General features: G+C 37.7%; 1 protein-coding gene across 1 annotated transcript in view; it reads left to right on the top strand.

Annotated features, from left to right (window-relative positions):
- LOC133631809 (proprotein convertase subtilisin/kexin type 5-like) overlaps window positions 1–19,401 on the top strand; it is a 49,328-nt gene extending 29,927 nt beyond the window's left edge. Inside the window, exons 2-3 of the mRNA XM_062023970.1 lie at window positions 16,909–17,013; window positions 19,255–19,401. Of these exons, the coding sequence (XP_061879954.1) occupies window positions 16,909–17,013; window positions 19,255–19,401 (252 nt within the window). The remainder of the gene's footprint in view (window positions 1–16,908; window positions 17,014–19,254) is intronic.
- The last annotated feature ends 256 nt before the right edge of the window (window positions 19,402–19,657 follow it).

The raw sequence follows: 19,657 nt of genomic DNA on the forward strand, positions 1-19,657 counted from the left end.
GCATTGCCATGTTTGCCTCTAGCATTACGTCAACAACACATTGATTTGCTGCGTCAATAAACTTTTGAGAACGGCATCATATCGTTGGCTGGAGTGTGCAGCCTCCTTTAATTTCCTGGTAGCTGGAGTCCAGCCACTTGGCATGTTCGTCATTGTTGTATCTGTTGTTGGAGCTTTTGTCATCTGTCACTCACTAAGTTACATTGCAGAATGGTACAGAATCAATTTATTTTGACTGTTTGGCTTGGATTTTTTTATGCGCTTCATGAAAGGAACATTGCTCACCGTCACATATGCATATGCCTAAAGTATGTCATTAACAGGGTTTTTTCCTGACTCAAATTGAGGCAGAGGTGAGACAATCCTGACCATGCACCAGAATTTTAATGCAACATTTTTTTCAATTCACAGCAATATGTTGTAAAGAACACCGTAAAATGTATTGTCATTTTTATTAATTTGATGGGTAGTTTGCTGTAAAATCATAAGTCAAGCAGATATTTAAATATTTATTTTTATTTAGCCAAAAATTGTTTGGGAATTATGATAATATACTGTAATATACTGTATTTGTTGCAATAATGGATACTATTAAAGTTTAAAAGGCATGCAATTTCAAGCAGTACATTTTTTTCTGAAAAAAATCCATTATATTTAGTGAGAAAATATTAAGGACTTTATTGACACAAAATAATTTTCAGGTGTTTGCGGGCCAGATAAAATGATGTCGCGGGCCAGATCTAGCCCTCGGGCCTTGAGTTTGACACCTGTGGCCTATGCGCTTGCATAAGAGAATGATGGGCTCCTAGCTTGTGTGGTGGGGCCACTTTTGCTTGAGACACTCATAGATGATTTTGAAGCAGCCTTCAAGAGCTCTGTGGACAAAAGTTTCCACATGTTGTCACCACCATGAATTATAAAATTTTAACTGCCTGTTACGTTAATGTCTCTGCTCTGTTTCACCTGGACTCTTGACTTTCCTCTTTGCGAGATCGCTTTTTAAAGTAATGGCTGATTTTGTCTGCCATATCTGCAACGCTAAAAACGTAAACGTTACTCTGACACGGAGGAAACTTTTTTTTTAAATAAACACAACATGCTTGTAATGCTTTCTTGGGGTAACTCCTTTTAGTTGACCTTGTACCAGTCAATCTGTACCGTCATGAAACTCTACCTGATCCTATGCAAACTTCTAATAAATTCTTCAATCAATCAATGTATTATAATTAGTCAGAAAAGGTTGGAAACTAAGCTAATACTACTAGCTGTGTTCACTTACCAGAGACAAAATGTTCACAGCACAATCTGGAGTGTTCTGTAGGAGTCCAGTGATCTCTCCGTATCATGCTCTGTATGGCAGAAATCCACATGTTACGGCGGTCAATGTTATGCACCAAGTAGCGGGAAAAACACGATTCGATCTCTTTCTTCTTCGGTACTTGCTTCAGGTCTTTCCGGTGTACTGCTGTCGATATAGCGCCTCTATAGTGGTGCAACGCTGCAACTGCAGTTAAAATACGTAGCTGCAGCAGAGGGACATCAGTCGCTCGATCAACACAGAGCTTTACGCTGTGTTGAGCGATATCAATTGCTCTGGCTGGGGGCAGCACAAAATTAGCTGGAGGCGGCCGCCACACAATTTTGAACGCAGAAAAAACCATGATTAAGAATAATTTATTATTTGCTATAAAGTAGAGATGCACATTTTTTCCCCATCCATCCATTTTTCTAACACTTGTCCTAGGGCTTTGCGATAGTTTCTGCACAGCCGCTACAATAAAGCATACATGGAGGTAGGGCTGGACAATTAATCACATTTTCAATTTCCACTGTTGCTTCTCACAATCATGAAAATATAATAATCGGGAAAAAAAGATTAATGGACCGAGCAACGTGCATGCAAATTCCAGAGCTTGTACAGAGGAAAAGATGAGTGAGCAAATAAGTGGAAAGAAAAGCACATTGACCAGAATTTTGGGATCTCACAATGGTTGCTACTTCCTATTTGACACAGCGCTAGTATGCCTAATCAATAATCACTAAACTCAACAGAAAGAGTACGTTTCCTATGATTTCTGCATTAGCATGACCGCGGACGGAATCCCATAACTGGCCAATAAAACGGAATCCGCTGTTAAACGCAAAATATCACGGAAATTGACATACTGTATATGTGAGTGAAATGCTGTCATTGTGAGGAAAAGGGACACTTGTTTGGGTACCCCTCATTCATCCCCGAAACTAAACAAAGTTTTAAGGCGGCCACTTGAAACAGCGACTAAGCTACGAAGCTAAAGATAGCAAGAACCATCCATACACCCACAACACATCTCATCTGCTTGTGTTGTTGTGAACGACATCATCGACGTACAAACCCCGTTTCCATATGAGTTGGGAAATTGTGTTAGATGTAAATATAAACGGAATACAATGATTTGCAAATCATTGTATTCCGTTTATATTTACATCTAACACAATTTCCCAACTCATATGGAAACGGGGTTTGTAAGATCAATGTACAAACAGGTGAAAAGCAGTCGCAACTTGAGAGTCTCGCTCTCTCTCTTTTTTTTTCTTTTTCAAAACTGCTTCAAGTCGCCTCCTGCACGTCGAGCTGAAAACAACAGCACAGCACACTTCCCCCTTCACAATAATAGTGTGGCGCGCCACATCCGGTCTGACTGCGCTAACAAATGAAAGGTCTCAAAAAAGTACCTAACACAAGCATAATGAACTTAAAGCACTTATTGATGCATTTACACAATTATTATGCTTTGACCTAAAATACTTAAAATAATACATAACATTTACTGATAAATAGTAGTAAATGTGAGGGATTTGCATTTAATTAACAAATAATTTATAACATTTTATTTCACACAAAAAGCACACATTCTATGGTGGTAAAATAAGTGTGAATGGTAAAAAAACGGAATTAAAAACGGTTAATACGGAAAAACTGAATTGTGTAGTTTTTATATTGCTATTATTTAAATGTGTTATTAGTATTATTTTACTTGTGGGGGGTGTATATTGTAGCGTCCCGGAAGAGTTAGTGCTGCAAGGGGTTCTGGGTATTTGTTCTGTTGTGTTTATGTTGTGTTACGGTGCGGATGTTCTCTCAAAATGTGTTTGTCATTCTTGTTTGGTGTGGGTTCACAGTGTGGCGCTTATTTGTAACAGTGTTAAAGTTGTTTATACGGCCACCCTCAGTGTGACCTGCATTGCTGTTGACCAAGTATGCATTGCATTCACTTGTGTGTGTGAAAAGCCGTAGCTATTATGTGATTGGGCCGGCACGCAAAGGCAGTGCCTTTAAGGCATGCCCCCAATATTGTTGTCTGGGTGGAAATCGGGAGAAATTTGGGAGAATGGTTGCCCCTGGAGATTTTCGGGAGGGGCACTGAAATTCGGGAGTCTCCCGGGAAAATCGGGAGGGTTGGCAAGTATGACTGGGAGACACAACTGCTCTGTACTTCTCCCTACGTCCGTGTACCACTCCGTACAGCGGCGTAGTTTTTGAAACCGATACCGATAATTTCCAATATTACATTTTAAAGCATTTATTGTCCGATAATATCGGCAGTCCGATATTATCGGACATCTCTAGTGTTAAACTTAACTTTCTTGGTGGAGATAACAAACAAAAGCAACTGCATAACATATATATTCCTTCTTAGTGAGTTAACAAACAAAAGTGGTCGTAAAACCTGAAAAAAAGATTGCGGGCGGTGTTGCACTAAAACGAAAAATAACCTTGGTGGAAGTGACAAACAAAAGCAGCTGTAAAACGCAACTTTTTGGGCCGATGTAACACACAAATGGCACTTCACTGCAAAAAGTCAGTGTTCAAAAACAAGAAAAAAAATACAAAAATGAGGGGTATTTTATTTGAACTCAGCAAAATTATCTGCCAATAGAACAAGAAAATTTGGCTTGTCAAGACTTTCCAAAACAAGTAAAATTAGCTTCAATGAACCCAAAAATACCTTAAAATAAGAATATTCTCACTAATAACAAGTGCACTTTTCTTGGTAGAAAAAAAAAAAAGAGACCTTTTTGCTCAATATGTTGAAAAATATTCTTAAATGAAGTAAATGCTAGTGCCATTATCTTGACATAATGATATGCGCTCGGCATTACATTTCTTGAAACTAGCAAACTTATACTAAAAACTAATTTATTGTTTTTAATGGAAAGGCAACAAGGCAACCGCTTGTTACTCTCGGGGTCTCCTAGCCGCTCAGGCAAATCAGAATGCTAAAAATGCATTTTTCCATCGATAACATGACATCATCGCGCCAAGTGCGTGCTCTTTCAGTCAATTATTGTGCATATATACAGCCCGGCCCCTGGCCAAACATTTTTTTAATTGTAATTTTGAAGAATTTATCTGAATGTGCATGAACTATTTCTGTTCAAAATTGTTAGAAATGTCACATGTTAAATGTTTAAATATTAACTGTCAGTTTACTGTACTGTGCCAACTGTACTACTATATGAGTACCTATTTTCTATTGTTTCATTCATTGAAAATAAAACAGCAAAGTCCATTTGGCTGTCATCTGTTTTAATTATGAGACACAATTGTGTCAAAGTCATGATTTGTTTATTTCATGCTTGAAATAAGAAATTATTACTTTAAAAAAGTAGTTTTATACTTGTGAGTGTTGATGACACGGCTTTGCAACATTTGATATTCTAGTTTCAAGCATGTTTTACTCAATATAGGTCATCAAATCTCAGCAACAAGCTGTAATATCTTACTGAGATCATTTAGGACCAAAACTAGGGATGTCCGATAATGGCTTTTTGCCGATATCCGATATGCCGATATTGTCCAACTCTTTAATTACCGATACCGATATCAACCGATATATACAGTCGTAGAATTAACACATTATTATGCCTAATTTGGACAACCAGGTATGGTGAAGATAAGGTACTTTTTAAAAAAATGAATCAAATAAAATAAGATAAATAAATTAAAAACATTTTCTTGAATAAAAAAAAAAGTAGAACAATATAAAAACAGTTACATAGAAACTAGTAATTAATGAAAATTTGTAAAATTAACTGTTAAAGGTTAGTACTATTAGTGGACCAGCAGCACGCACAATCATGTGTGCTTACGGACTGTATCCCTTGCAGACTGTATTGATATATATTGATATATAATGTAGGAACCAGAATATTAATAACAGAAAGAAACAACCCTCTTGTGTGAATGAGTGTGAATGAGTGTAAATGGGGGAGGGAGGTTTTTTGGGTTGGTGCACTAATTGTAAGTGTATCTTGTGTTTTTTATGTGGATTTAATAAAAAAACAAACCCAAAAAACCCGATACTGATAATAAAAAAACCGATACCGATAATTTCCGATATTACATTTTAACGCATTTATCGGCCGATAATATCGGCAGACCGATATTATCGGACATCTCTAACCAAAACCCTTAAAACAAGTAAAACACTAACATAAAATCTGCTTAGTGAGAAGAATTATCTTATCAGACAGAAAATAAGCAAATATCACCCTTATTTGAGATATTTCATCTTACTTAGATTTCAGTTTTTGCAGTGTCGACACAAAATAACAGAAACAAAAACATAACGAACTGAAGTAACAAACAAAAGAAGTCATAAAACATAACGCTCTTGGTGGAGGTAGTAAAATGCACATGAAAACATTGAAAAGGGACACCTTGGTGGCGGTATCAGACAGAGAAACGGTGTTTAACATAACCTGGCCGAAGGTAACAAACAAAAGCAAAAAAAAAACAGTTGGAAAACCAAACATTTTTGGCAGACATAACACAAAGGCACTAAGCAAACATAAAGCAGCAAATAAAACAACCTTACTGGAGGTAACACATCACATTGTGATAGTGGCAACAACTAAAAGGAGGTGGTAAAAACGTTCCTGGCAGAGGTAACACACAAACAAGACATGACAAACAATCTTGGTTATAAATTATAACCTTGGTGTAAGTAACACTTAAAAAGAAGCAACCTCTTCCCACGAAACCAAGGCAGTTTCCAAATAACTGACTTGGAGTAGACAACAAAGAAATTATGTTCAACCAATTTTCTTGCTGCAGGTAATGAGCAAAAGCTATTTGTTGGCAGAGGTGGCACACAAACACTGAACAAACCCAAAACATTTTTTTTGTTAAAGTTACCGTTCTCGCTGGAGGTAATAAAAAAGATAAAAAATATGTTCAAAGTCATGGTTTAGTTTCTTTGGAACATGCTTGACAAGGTCACACTGAAGTAGGGTTGTCCCGATAACAATATTTTGATACTTTTGGATACATTTCTAAATAAAGGGCACCACAAAAAATGGCATTATTGGCTTTATTTTAACAAAAAATCTTACGGTACATTAAACATATATTTCTTATTTCAATCGAAGAACAACTTTGCCCTTAAATAAAATAGTGAACATACTAGACAACTTGTCTTTTACTAGTAAGTAAGCAAACAGAGGCTCCTAATTTGTCTGCTGACGAATGCAGCAACAAATTGTGTCATTTATCATTCTATTATTTTGTCAGAATTATAAAGGACAAGCTGTAAAAAATGGATTATTAATCCACTTGTTCATTTACTGTTAATATCAGGTTATTTTTTGTTTCAACATGTTCTATCTACACTTCTGTTAAAATGTAATAAACACTTATTCTTCTGTTGTTTGATACTTTACATTAATTTTGGATGATACCACAAATTTAGGTATCGATCCGATACCAAGTAGTTAGTTACAAGATCATACACTGGTCATATCAAAGTCCTCATGTGTCCAGGGACGTATTTCCTGACTTTATAAACATAATATGAATTCTAAAAGAAAGGAAAAAAGATTTTGTGACGATAAAAAATATCGATGTAATCATAGTAGTGTTGACTAAATACGCTATTGTACTTGGTATCATTACAGTGGATGTTAGGTGTAGATCCACCCATGGCATTTGTTTACATTCAGGAGTGCTATCTTTTGTTAGCGGTGACACCGGTGAGCTATTGTATCCTACTACGGTGTGTAGTGAAGCATGTTTAGCTATTCCTCGTCCTGCAGGGATGATACTTGTAAGAAACGTACTTTATTCGTCACCATGGAGGTGAGGATTAGTGATTTATAAGTAGCTAAAACACTGCCGACTGCGGATAGATGTTAGCTGTTAGCTCGCTAGCCATGTCTTTAAACCACTTCTTCCTGAGGGCGTTTCAGTGTTACAGCTTCCCCTTTATCTTTAGTTTTCAGGCCAAAATGTGTCCGTTCTCCCTTTTCTGTCTACGCACCGTGTCTGACTGTAAGTACTCCGTGATGGTGCGCTGCCGAACATGCTCCTATGCTTGTAAAACCAGCAATGTCGTGACGAGACGAAGGCACACTGTCATGCCCGTTAAAAAAATAATGGGGAACCGGTATTTTTCAGAGTATAGTTCTGTTTTTGATTCATTAGTACCACGATACTATACTAGTAGAGATGTCGATAAATGCTTTAAAATGTAATATCGGTTAAATAAACAGAAAAAAATTAAAAATAAATAATAATGATAATAATACATTAATAATAATAATAATCAGAAATAAAATAAAATATAAACAGATACATATATATATATATATATATATATATATATATATATATATATATATATATATATATATATATATATATATATATATATATATATATATATATATATATATATATATATATATATATATATATATATATACATATACACATACACATATAGGTATATATTAGTAATCCCTTTTCTATCGATGTATTTGTAGATATTACTTTGTTTTTTTTTGTTGTTTCTTTCTTTTTGGGGTGGGGAGAGGTGGGTGGTATGGGTGGGATACAAACAAAAATATTTTGACATTTAGGGCAGACAATAGATATATGATTTATGTGAATATGATGTAATGGATATGAATGTCTGATGCTGGATGTCAATTAAAAAAAAATAAAAAAAAATGTAATATCGGAAATTATCGGTTTCAAAATTATCGGTATCTGTTTAAAAAAGTAAAATGTATGACTTTATAAAACGCCGCTGTGTAGACGGACGTAGGGAGAAGTACAGAGCGCCAATAAACCTTAAAAGCACTGCCTTTGCGTGCCGGACCAATCACATAATATCTACGACTTTTCACACACACAAGTGAATGCAAGGCATACTTGGTCAACAGCCGTATAGGTCACACTGAGGGTGACCGTATAAACAACTTTAACACTGTTACAAATATGCGCCACACTGTGAACCCACACCAAACAAGAATGACAAACACATTTCGGGAGAACATTTGCATCGTAACACAACATAAACACAAAAGAACAAATACCCAGAACCCCTTGCAGCACTAACTCTTCCGGGACGCTACAATATACACCCCGCTACCCCCTACCCCCCTGCCCCTCCCACCTGGGGACGCTGTGGCGAAGTTGGGAGAGTGGCCGTGCCAGCAATCTGAGGGGTTACTGGTTCAATCCCCACCTTCTACCATCCTAGTCAGGTCCGTTGTGTCCTTGAGCAAGACACCCTGGCTCCTGATGGGCCTGGTTAGCGCCGTGCATGGCAGCTCCCGCCATCAGTGTGTGAATGGGTGAATGTGGAAATAGTGTCAAAGCGCTTTGAGTTCCTTAAAAAGGTAGAAAAGCGCTATACAAGTACAACCCATTTACCTCAACCCCGCCCACCTCAACCTCCTCATGCTCTCTCAGGGAGAGCATGTCCCAAATTCCAAGCTGCTGTTTTGAGGCATGTTAAAAAAAAAAAAAGCACTTTGTGACTTCAATAATAAATATGGCAGTGCCATGTTGGCACTTTTTTCCATAACTTGAGTTGATTTATTTTGGAAAACCTTGTTACATTGTTTAATGCATCCAGCGGGGCATCACAACAAAATGAGGCATATTAATGTGTTAATTCCACGACTGTATGTATCGGTATCGGCAAAAAAGCCATTATCGGACATCTCTATATACTAGTACCGGTATACCGTACACTAGCACAGTTCAAATTGTCAGAAAAGGAGGAGGAAGAGGCGCAGCAAGAAAAGAAAGCAAATATACAAAACCACTGAAATTTCAAAAGTTTAAATAAAGAAAACCACACCGACAATGTAATGTATTTTTTGGACTATAAGTCGCAGTTTTTTTCATAGTTTGGCCGGGGGTGTGACTTATACTCAGGAGCGACTTATGTGTGAAATTATTAACACATTAGCGTAAAATATCAAATAGTATTATTCATCTCATTCACGTAAGAGACTAGACGTATAAGATTTCATGGGATTTAGCGATTAGGAGTGACAGATTGTTTGGTAAACGTATAGCATGTTCTATATGTTATAGTTATTTGAATGACTCTTACCATAATATGTTACGTTAACATACCAGGCACGTTCTCAGTTTGTTATTTATGCCTCATATAACGTACACTTATTCAGCCTGTTGTTCACTATTCTTTATTTATTTTAAATTGTCTTTCAAATGTCTATTCTTGGTGTTGGGTTTTATCAAATACATTTCCCCAAAAAATGCGACTTATATATGTTTTTTTCCCTTCTTTATTATGCATTTTCGGCCGGTGCGACTTATACTCCGGAGCAACTTACAGTCCGGAAAATACGGTATATGATATTTGGTGACAATGTAGCGACTGTTCTAGATTTCAAGACTTCAATTATTCTTTATTATTCTTGCTAATGAGTGGAGAAAGAGAGGTTTGGATTAAACAACATTGCCTTAAAAATGTTTTCCTTTGGACTGAGCCATTGAAGAAATCCTACTCTTTATTGTTGATTTCATGTAGACCGTGTAGCTGTGGACGACTGATTGCCAACATTAGTGGCACAGGCTAGTCTTGCACCATTTCTTGCTAGCGGTCCTCACAGAGGAGGCTACGTTAAGCCTGTCATCGTCTCCTCTCGTGGAGCTGTAATGCTGCCCTTTGCTCATTTGGTTATTCGCACGCAGACACCACACGCACTTTCACATAAAGCATTCATCGAGATCCTCTTGTTTAATGTAGCAGCACACTTGTCCACAGGCATATCCTGAACTGGCTATGTAGTAAACATTTTTAAATATTGAAAACATACACTGTTGGAATTTTGTTTTGAGTGATTTTGCTTAGTTATGTGATTCATGAGCAAAGTGATACATCATAACCAGAGGTGGGTAGTAACGTGCTACATTTACTCCGTTACATCTACTTGAGTAACTTTTGGGATGAATTGTACTTCTAAGAGTACCGTATTTCCTTGAATAGCCACCGGGGCGCTAATTAATTTAAAACCTCCTGTCACTCCGGCGCTTACCAGAAGCCTGCGGGATGGGCAAGCATGCGCTAATTATTTTAAAACCTCTTCTCACTCCGGCGCTTACCTCATCATGAAAAACACATTTAATAAAAAAAACGTTATTATGGTCTTACCTTAAGGCAAGGGTCACCAACGCGGTGCCCGCGGGCACCAGGTAGCCCGTAAGGACCAGATGAGTAGCCCGCCAGCCTGTTCTAAAAATAGCTCAAATAGCAGCACTTACCAGTGAGCTGCCTCTATTTTTTAAATTGTATTTGTTTACTAGCAAGCTGGTCTCGCTTTGCCCGACATTTTTAATTCTAAGAGAGACAAAACTCAAATAGAATTTGAAAATCCAAGAAAATATTTTAAAGACTTGGTCTTCACTTGTTTAAATAAATTCATTATTTTTTTTACTTTGCTTCTTATAACTTTCAGAAAGACAATTTTAGAGAAAAATACAACCTTAAAAATTATTTTAGGATTTTTAAACACACATACCTTTTTACCTTTTGAATTCCTTCCTCTTCTTTCCTGACAATTTAAATCAATGTTCAAGTACATTTTTAAATTTTTATTGTAACGAATAATAAATATATTTTAATTTAATTCTTCATTTTAGCTTCTGTTTTTTCGACGAAGAATATTTGTGAAATATTTCTTCAAACTTATTCAAAAAAATTATTCTGGCAAATCTAGAAAATCTGTAGAATCAAATTTAAATCTTATTACAAGGTCTTTTGAATTTCTTTTAAAATTTTTGTTCTGGAAAATCTACAAGAAATAATGATTTGTCTTTGTTAGAAATATAGCTTGGTCCAATTTGTTATATATTCTAACAAAGTGTAGATCGGATTTTAAACTATTTAAAACATGTCATCAAAATTCTAAAATTAATCTTAATCAGGAAAAATTACTAATGATGTTCCATAAATTCTTTTTTAAAGTTTTTCTCCTTTTTTTCGGTTGATTTTTGAATTTTAAAGAGTCAAAATTGAAGATAAACTATGTTTAAAAATTTAATTGTCATTTTTTTCGTGTTTTCTCCTCTTTTAAACCGTTCAATTAAGTTTAAATATCATTAATTATTAATAATAACATAGAGTTAAAGGTAAATTGAGCAAATTGGCTATTTCTGGCAATTTATTTAAGTGTGTATCAAACTGGTAGCCCTTTGCATTAATCAGTACCCAAGAAGTAGCTCTTGGTTTCAAAAAGGTTGGTGACCCCTGCCTTAAGGTATAAATGAAGTCCATGTGCAGCTCCTTTTGAAGAAAAGCATGGATAACTTGTTTATAGAAGTCTTCCTTATCTTTCTTCAGTTTTAAAAGTCTCTCTGTCTCGATGGAGATCTTCCTTTTAAGTATTACCGCCTGCTTCGATTGAAAGTCCAGTTTAGAAAACTGTTTTATTTTAGATATGTAATCCTCCATGGTAAAAATGCAAGCAAACAATGGCTGCGCACTCTTGCTGCTTGTTGTCTTCTTCTGCAGCACCGGTCTTCTGCAGTACCAGCAGTCGCAAGAAGGATCCCTAGCGCCCTCTACCACCAGGAGGCGGGAGTCATTTAATGACTCATATTTGACCCGGCGGAAGTGCCAAGCATGCGCTAATTATTTTGCGAAACGAATTTGACCCGGCTTTAATTCGAGGCATGCGAATACCATATTCCCGGCGCCAATTCAAGGAAATATGGTAGTTTTAATGCAACATACTTTTACTTGAATATATTTATAGAGAAGAAATGCTACTTTTACTCCGCTCCATTTATCCACATTCAGCTCGCTACTCGCTACTGATTTTTATCAATCTGTTAATGCACGCTTTGTTTGTTTTGGTTTGTCAGACAGACCTTCAAAGTAGGATCTATCGCATGCCTGCGTTTCACCAATCAAATGCAGTCACTGGTGACGTTTGACCCCGTTTCACCGATCTAACAGAGCCAGGCGGTCACGTGATTAACTGCACATAAAGTGTCAGCAGCAAACAACAAGCTTAAGCTTACATGAACTCAACGTCAAATTTGAGGAAGCACATGGCGGTAAGTAACGTTAGTAGATATTTTGGCTGTCACCGTAGGCTGATGTTAGCTTCCCTGCTATGAATCACTGTCAAATGTACATCGTGTGGGGACATTTATTAACGCACTGCAGCCTCAGACACACACACACGCACACACACACACACAAACACACACACACACACGGTCGCACACACACACACACACACACACACACACATGCATAGAAACACCAATCAGTGTGTTCCCAGTTGCAGCCCACACCTATCAGTTTATGGTTTGCGTAAAGGCTAACTTGTTATTTTCCTTTGTAATCTCTGCCTACTGAGCCTATGGTGCTGTTAAGTTATTGTGGCTCAATTTGCCTTAATTTTTTATGTTAATGTATTATTATTTAATATATATTATTGTTTTAGTTGCTTAAGAAATATTCCTGGCTCTGAATCTGCTCATTGCTATTTTTATGTTTTTGTGCATTATTTGTTGCCGTCATCATTAAACGAACAGGTTACTCATCAGTTACTCAGTACTTGAGTAGTTTTTTCACAACATACTTTTTACTTTTACTCAAGTAAATATTTGGGTGACTACTCCTTACTTTTACTTAAGTAATACATCTCTAAAGTAACAGTACTCTTACTTGAGTACAATTTCTGGCTACTCTACCTACCTCTGATCATAACCCAGTATTACCACAAGTGGCTGTGCTTCCTGGAGGAAGGTTGCAACATAGTTCCAAGTAACCATAGATTCAGAGTTGTGACTTAAAGTATGATTAAAAAAAAGAAGGGGCAAACTTCTAAAAATGTTTAGAACCTGAGACTATTATTAGAGTGTTACTTAAAATAAGCCTGGCTCTTAGAGAATGTTGACTTAAGGGGACAAAAAGTCCCTGAACTGTGCAATGCAGGTTCATGGCTGTACAGTTTTTTAATGCATTTTTATGTTTACCGTTAGCTTTTTTCAAATGTGGCCTTTGAACCTAAACACAAACCAGGGGGGCTGTTTGCCTTACATTTGTTGGACTTTTAATGAATTATGTCATCATCATTTCTTTTTATTCCTTTCATGAAAACGCATATATATACAAGCCACGTACAGTTGACACTTTCATTGTTTTTTGTTTCTTATACATTTCCATGATCAGAAAGGAGCAGATGGAAGAATACTATTCTTATATTTATCTGCCCCCTTTTTAACACCAATTATTTTAGATGACTTTATAACTGTTCCCTCCACCAACACCCGAACTCCAACATACTTTTTAATTTTCGTTTAAGCATTCAGTTTGATATAATTCCAGTTGTGTCCTTTTGTAACTCTTTTTAAATTCAAATATATTCCTGCAACTTTTTAAGTATTTCTTTAGAGAATTCCATGCTTTCACACCAACAACAGACAATTATGTAAACACAAATAGTCAGTTCCAGGGTTAAATTTGTGCTGAAAACAACATTTTGTTGCACTTGTGCAATGACAATGCCCCTACTCTTCAGGGCGCAGCCTCCGGTCTTCAGGACAGGGTCTTCTAAAGAAGTGTTTTTTAACTACTGTGCCGCGGCACACGAGTGTGCTGTGAGATACAGTCTGGTGTGCTGTGGAGGATTATCTAATTTCACCTATTTGGGTTAAAAAGATTTTTGCAAACCAGTTATTATAGTCTGCAAACGATGTGTTGTTGTTGAGTATCGGTGCTGGCTAGAGCTCGTCAGAGTAACCGTGTAATACTCCTCCGTATCAGTAGGTGGCAGCCGGTAGCTAATTGCTTTGTAAATGTCGGAAACAGCGGGAGGCAGTGTGTAGGTAAAAAGGTGTCTAGTGCTTAAACCAAAAATAAACAAAATGTGAGTGCCCTAAGAAAAGGCATTGAAGCTTAGGGAAGGCTACGCATAACGAAACTAAAACTAAACTGGCTACAAAGTAAACAAAAACAGAATGCTGGACGACAGCAAAGACTTACTGTGGAGCAAAGACGGCGTCCACAATGTACATCTAAACAGGACATGACAATCAACAATGTCCCTACAAAGAAGGATAAAAACATAAAAACAACTGAAATATTCTTGATTGCTAAAACAAAGTAGATGCGGGAAATATCGCTCAAAGGAAGACATGAAACTGCTACAGGAAAATACCACAAAAAGAGAAAAAGCCACCAAGCGCAAGACAAGAACTAAAACACTACACACAGGAAAACAGCAAAAAAGTCCAAATAAGTCACGGCGTGATGTGACAGGTGGTGACAGTACACCTACTTTGAGACAAGAGCTATAGTGATGCATGCTTGGTTATGGTTTAAAGTCATATCCAACAATGAGTTTCGTTTTTTAATGATTTCTGCTGGTGGTGTGCCTCCGGATTTTTTCAATGAATAAATTGCGCTTTGGCTCAGAAAAGGTTGAAACACACTGTTCTAAAGATCCCAAAAACTTGTTTTAAAACACTTGGAGACCTGGCATTCCAGGCTATAGCTCCCAGACTCTGGAACAATTTTCACCAGTCCCTCTGTGATCTTGACTGTTTAAACTTTTAAGAAACATTTGAAAACTTCTCTTTTTAGTAAAGCTTTTAGTTAATGCACCTTTTTAATTATCATTTTTAATCCACTTTGTATCCTTTTTATGATGTTGCCCCTGTTAAATTAATTAAATTGAATTGTTGTCTTCCTTCACCTATGTTTTGTACAGCGCTTTGTGATTTTATCTGTGAAAAGTGCTTTATACATAAAATGTACTTACTTACAATGAAGATCCATCCATCCAAATTGGCCGTCATGTAACTTGTATTATCTCTACTGACCTAAAACAACCTATTTAAAAAGGCCAAATAAAACCAAAACAATGAAAATCCATTAATGCTTGCTGTACTGCACTTTTGACTGATACTGGGGCGGTATGGCTCGGTTGGTAGAGCGGCCGTGCCAGCAACTTGAGGGTTCCAGGTTCGATTCCCGCTTTTGCTATCATAGTCACTGCTGTTGTGTCCTTGGGCAAGACACTTTACCCACCTGCTCCCAGTGCCACCCACACTGGTTTAAATGTAACTTAGAAATTGGGTTTCACTATGTAAAGCGCTTTGAGTCACTAGAGAAAAGCGCTATATAAATATAATTCACTAGTTCACTTCACAGGTACAGATAGATACAAATTCTACACATGCTTCGTTCTTGTTGACAATTTTTTTAAAGGTCCTCTGTATTTATTTCCTTTTCTCACCAAGATGTACAGTTTTGGGGGTTATGGACGAACAAGCTCTGGTAGCCAAGTTGTAGAGTGACTAACTCCTCGCTAGTTATTAGAGATGTCCGATAATGGCTTTTTTGCAGATATTCCGATATTGTCCAACTCTTAATTACTGATTCCGATATCAACCGATACCGATATGTACAGTCGTGGAATTAACACATTATTATGCCTAATTTTGTTGTGATGCCCCGCTGGATGCATTAAGCAATGTAACAAGGTTTTTCAAAATAAATCAACTCAAGTTATGGAAAAAAAATGCCAACATGGCACTGCCATATTTATTATTGAAGTCACAAAGTGCATTGTTTTTTTTTTAACATGCCTCAAAACCGCAGCTTGGAATTTGGGACATGCTCTCCCTGAGAGTATGAGGAGGTTGTTGGGGGCGAGGTAGCGGGGGGTGTATATTGTAGCGTCCCGGAAGAGTTAATGCCGCAAGGGGTTCTGGGTATTTGTTCTGTTGTGTTTATGTTGTGTTACGGTGCGGATGTTCTCCCGAAATGTGTTTGTCATTCTTGTTTGGTGTGGGTTCACAGTGTGGCGCATATTTGTAACAGTGTTAAAGTTGCTTATACGGCCACCCTCAGTGTGACCTGTATGGCTGTTGACCAAGTATGCCTTGCATTCCCTTGTGTGTGTGAAAAGCCGTAGATATTATGTGATTGGTCCGGCACGCAAAGGCAGTGCCTTTAAGGTTTATTGGCGCTCTGTACTTCTCCCTACGTCCGTGTACCACTCCGGCGTTTTAAAAAGTCATACAATTTACTTTTTGAAACCGATACCGATAATTTCCGATATTACATTTTAAAGCATTTATTGCCGATATTATCGGACATCTCTACTAGTTATATATGATAATTGTCACCTTTTTACAACAAAAATTCATGAAAAGACTGCACAATCCCTCGTGTTGCAAAACACTGCAATGGTAACTTGGTCCAGAGAAGAATGATGTTGAACTGTCCCCTCGTCATCACTTTTTCATTCCGTCCTGTCGGTGCATGCAGTTTGTTTCATGAGCTGAAAGCTGATCTAATGGGGGCTGTCTGGCGTTGGAGTTCAGCCACGGATCAGTGACGCGACCGCGGGAGCCTTGGGGGGCCTTGACGCTCTGATCATGTGAAGGGATTGTATGGTCTTTATCAATTATTAATACTAATCGCCACAGAGTCGCTGCCCTTCTATTCAGGTCCTCCCTTCTCTGTCACTGTCGACATTTTGTGTGTTGAAATCAATCCACCTTCTGTCTTTTTCTTGGGGGCGGGGGGAATGTGAAACAGTTAGCACAAAAATAATGATTCTGATATTGTTCTTTCACAGATTGGAGACTTGAAAGACCACTACCACTTCTTCCACAGTCGGACAATAAAGAGGTCGACTTTGTCCAGTCGTGGACGCCATAGTTTCATTTCAATGGAGCCCAAGGTGAGCATGTTGTCCTTTTTGCAGATGCTTTATCCATGTTCATGTTTGCCGTAGGGGTGTAACGGTACGTGTATTTGTATTGAACCGTTTCGGTACGGGGGGTTCGGTTCGGAGGTGTACCGAACGAGTTTCCACACGGACATATTAAGTAGCGTACAGCACGTTGTGTAAACAATGCACACCGAGGCACAACACATTGAATGTTAGCAATGACCGGGCTACGACAACATGTAAAAGCCAGAGCTGGAAGACCCTCCTGCCTCGTTAAGATCTCCCGTTTGGGAACACTTCGGTGTGATACAACAATGGAGGACGGAGGTTTGCCGACATTGTTCAGCAGTTGCTTCTGACAACACGTCAAACATGCTAACCCATTTGAAGCGTCACCACCGCATTCAAGCAGCCTCTCCTCGGCGAGTCAGGCAGGGCTAAAGCAATAACAAATGTTTTTATAGCAGCAGATTTAAGTCCATATTGCATTAAGAACTAGATTTTGACCCACTTCTATGGTGGAAGAACAATGAGCCCATATATCCTCTTATTGCCAAGTTAGCCAGGCTGGGGGTGGGAAAGAAAAGTTAATCTGAGGCTGAGTTGACTTGACACTGTTTAATGTTGCACTTTTTATATGTAGAAGAAAAGTTTTGTCATTTTATTTAATCTGAGCAACAACTTGAGGCAGTTTAATGTTGATCAACGTGGACCCCGACTTAAACAAGTTGAAAAACGTATTCGGGTGTTACCATTTAGTGGTCAATTGTACGGAATATGTTCTGTACTGTGCATGTTGGAGCCAGTTGGAGCCTAGTTACAGTGTAGCCGTTACAGTGCAATCTACTAATAAAAGTTTCAATCAATCAATCAAAAAAAAGCACTTTATATGTAGAAAGGTTTTGTTAAGAAACCATTCTGAGCCTTAACTTATGTAGTTTTTATTTTATATATTTTGACCACATTAACCTTGGCAATGGACCCTGTGTGTATACCGTATATTACCAAATAGTAGCCCGGGCGTTTATTTCACAAAATCAATTTTGGAGACAGGCGTTTTAAAAGAAGCAGGCGGTTATTTGCACAAGGCTTTTATTTATTTTTGCACCAGCCTGCACCAGGCCATTATTTGGTTACAATGATTACTGTCCAGTATTTTTTTTCCGTACAAAAAACTTTAAATGTAAAAGCTATTGTAAACATACAAACAAAAAAACAAGAGATCAACATGAGGTAGGCTATCAAAAGACAAGAGATCAACAAGGCCTCAACATGGCAGTAGTGCAACTATTGTCAAATAGAATACCAATACTAAAAATAAATAAACTTTTTGAATAAAGCAGGCTACCGGGAAAAAAAAATTATGGTACCAAGTACTCAAGTATAAAACCCACCATCAAAACAGAACAATAATACTGTCAAATAAAATAAAGGCTACAGTACTCCAAGTTTTAAATAAAGCAGCATACAGGAAAAATAAATTATGGTACAGAGTACTCTATAAAACCATAAAAACAATAATACTGCAGCAAACGCAACCCCAGTAGCATTTTAATCTAAATTATGCAAATAACAGCCCATGGGCGGCTATTTGGACATAGGCGGTTATTAGGAAGAGGCGGTTAATTCACAAAATGGGGTCAGACCCCGGGCGGCTATTAGGACATGGGCGGTTATTTGCCCAAGGGCGTTTATTTGGTAATATACGGTATGTATGTTATGCCATTGTTTACAAATTTGGTAAATAAATAACCAAAAAACTTATATTTTGTTGTTTTCTTACTGTACCGAAAATGAACCGAACCGTGACCTCTAAACCGAGGTACGTACCGAACCGAAATTTTTGCGTACCGTTACACCCCTGGTTTGCCGTCACAATGGTACTTGATATTACATTTCTTTGTTGTTCTTTTAGTGTTATTTCCTCAGATTTGAGCCATGTCATGTGACTACTACCCCTTTTCCACTCTTAATGATCGACAGTCTAACAAACACGGGTCATTTTTTTCTCTATAAGGCTCCCCCCTGCAAATACGAGTTCAAACAGTGACTCGGGCAGCACATTATTTATGACAAATGATATACATGCTATTTGTTTTGATATGTTTTGGCTGTCCTGTTTACTTCTAACCTACATGTTGCACTTGGCTCAACTCCCAAGGTCATTTATTCCATTTGGGCCAGCGAATACTTTAAAAAGTGCAATTTTACCTGGTATAAACCCTCCCCCGGTCCACTTCCCTACAACAGGTCATGCATCAGACCCTGACTCCATTATTGATGCCGCCTGAACCCTACACTGCATCGATGCACTGGCTTTTGTTTAGTTCTACAAGGCTGATTAACCAGAGTCTGCTACTGACTTCATTGAAATGCACACAACACAGTGATGAATAAAACAGCTCTCTGAGACCTTAAATCCCTGCCAGTAAACTTTTGTTTGCACTTGTCCAAAGTCTGACTTCCATCCATCCATTCATTTCCTACCGCTTTTCCCTTTTTGGGGTCGCTGGAGCCTATCTCAGCTGCATTCGGGCGGTAGGCGGGGTACACCCTGGAGAAGTCGCCACCTCATCGCAGGGCCCAAAGTCTGACTTATTATTATTAATTATCATTATCTGTTTCATAGTGGCTATTATTTAGAATTTGTGCA

Source organism: Entelurus aequoreus, linkage group LG17 (assembly GCF_033978785.1).
Source record: "Entelurus aequoreus isolate RoL-2023_Sb linkage group LG17, RoL_Eaeq_v1.1, whole genome shotgun sequence".
Lineage (NCBI taxonomy): Eukaryota > Metazoa > Chordata > Actinopteri > Syngnathiformes > Syngnathidae > Entelurus > Entelurus aequoreus.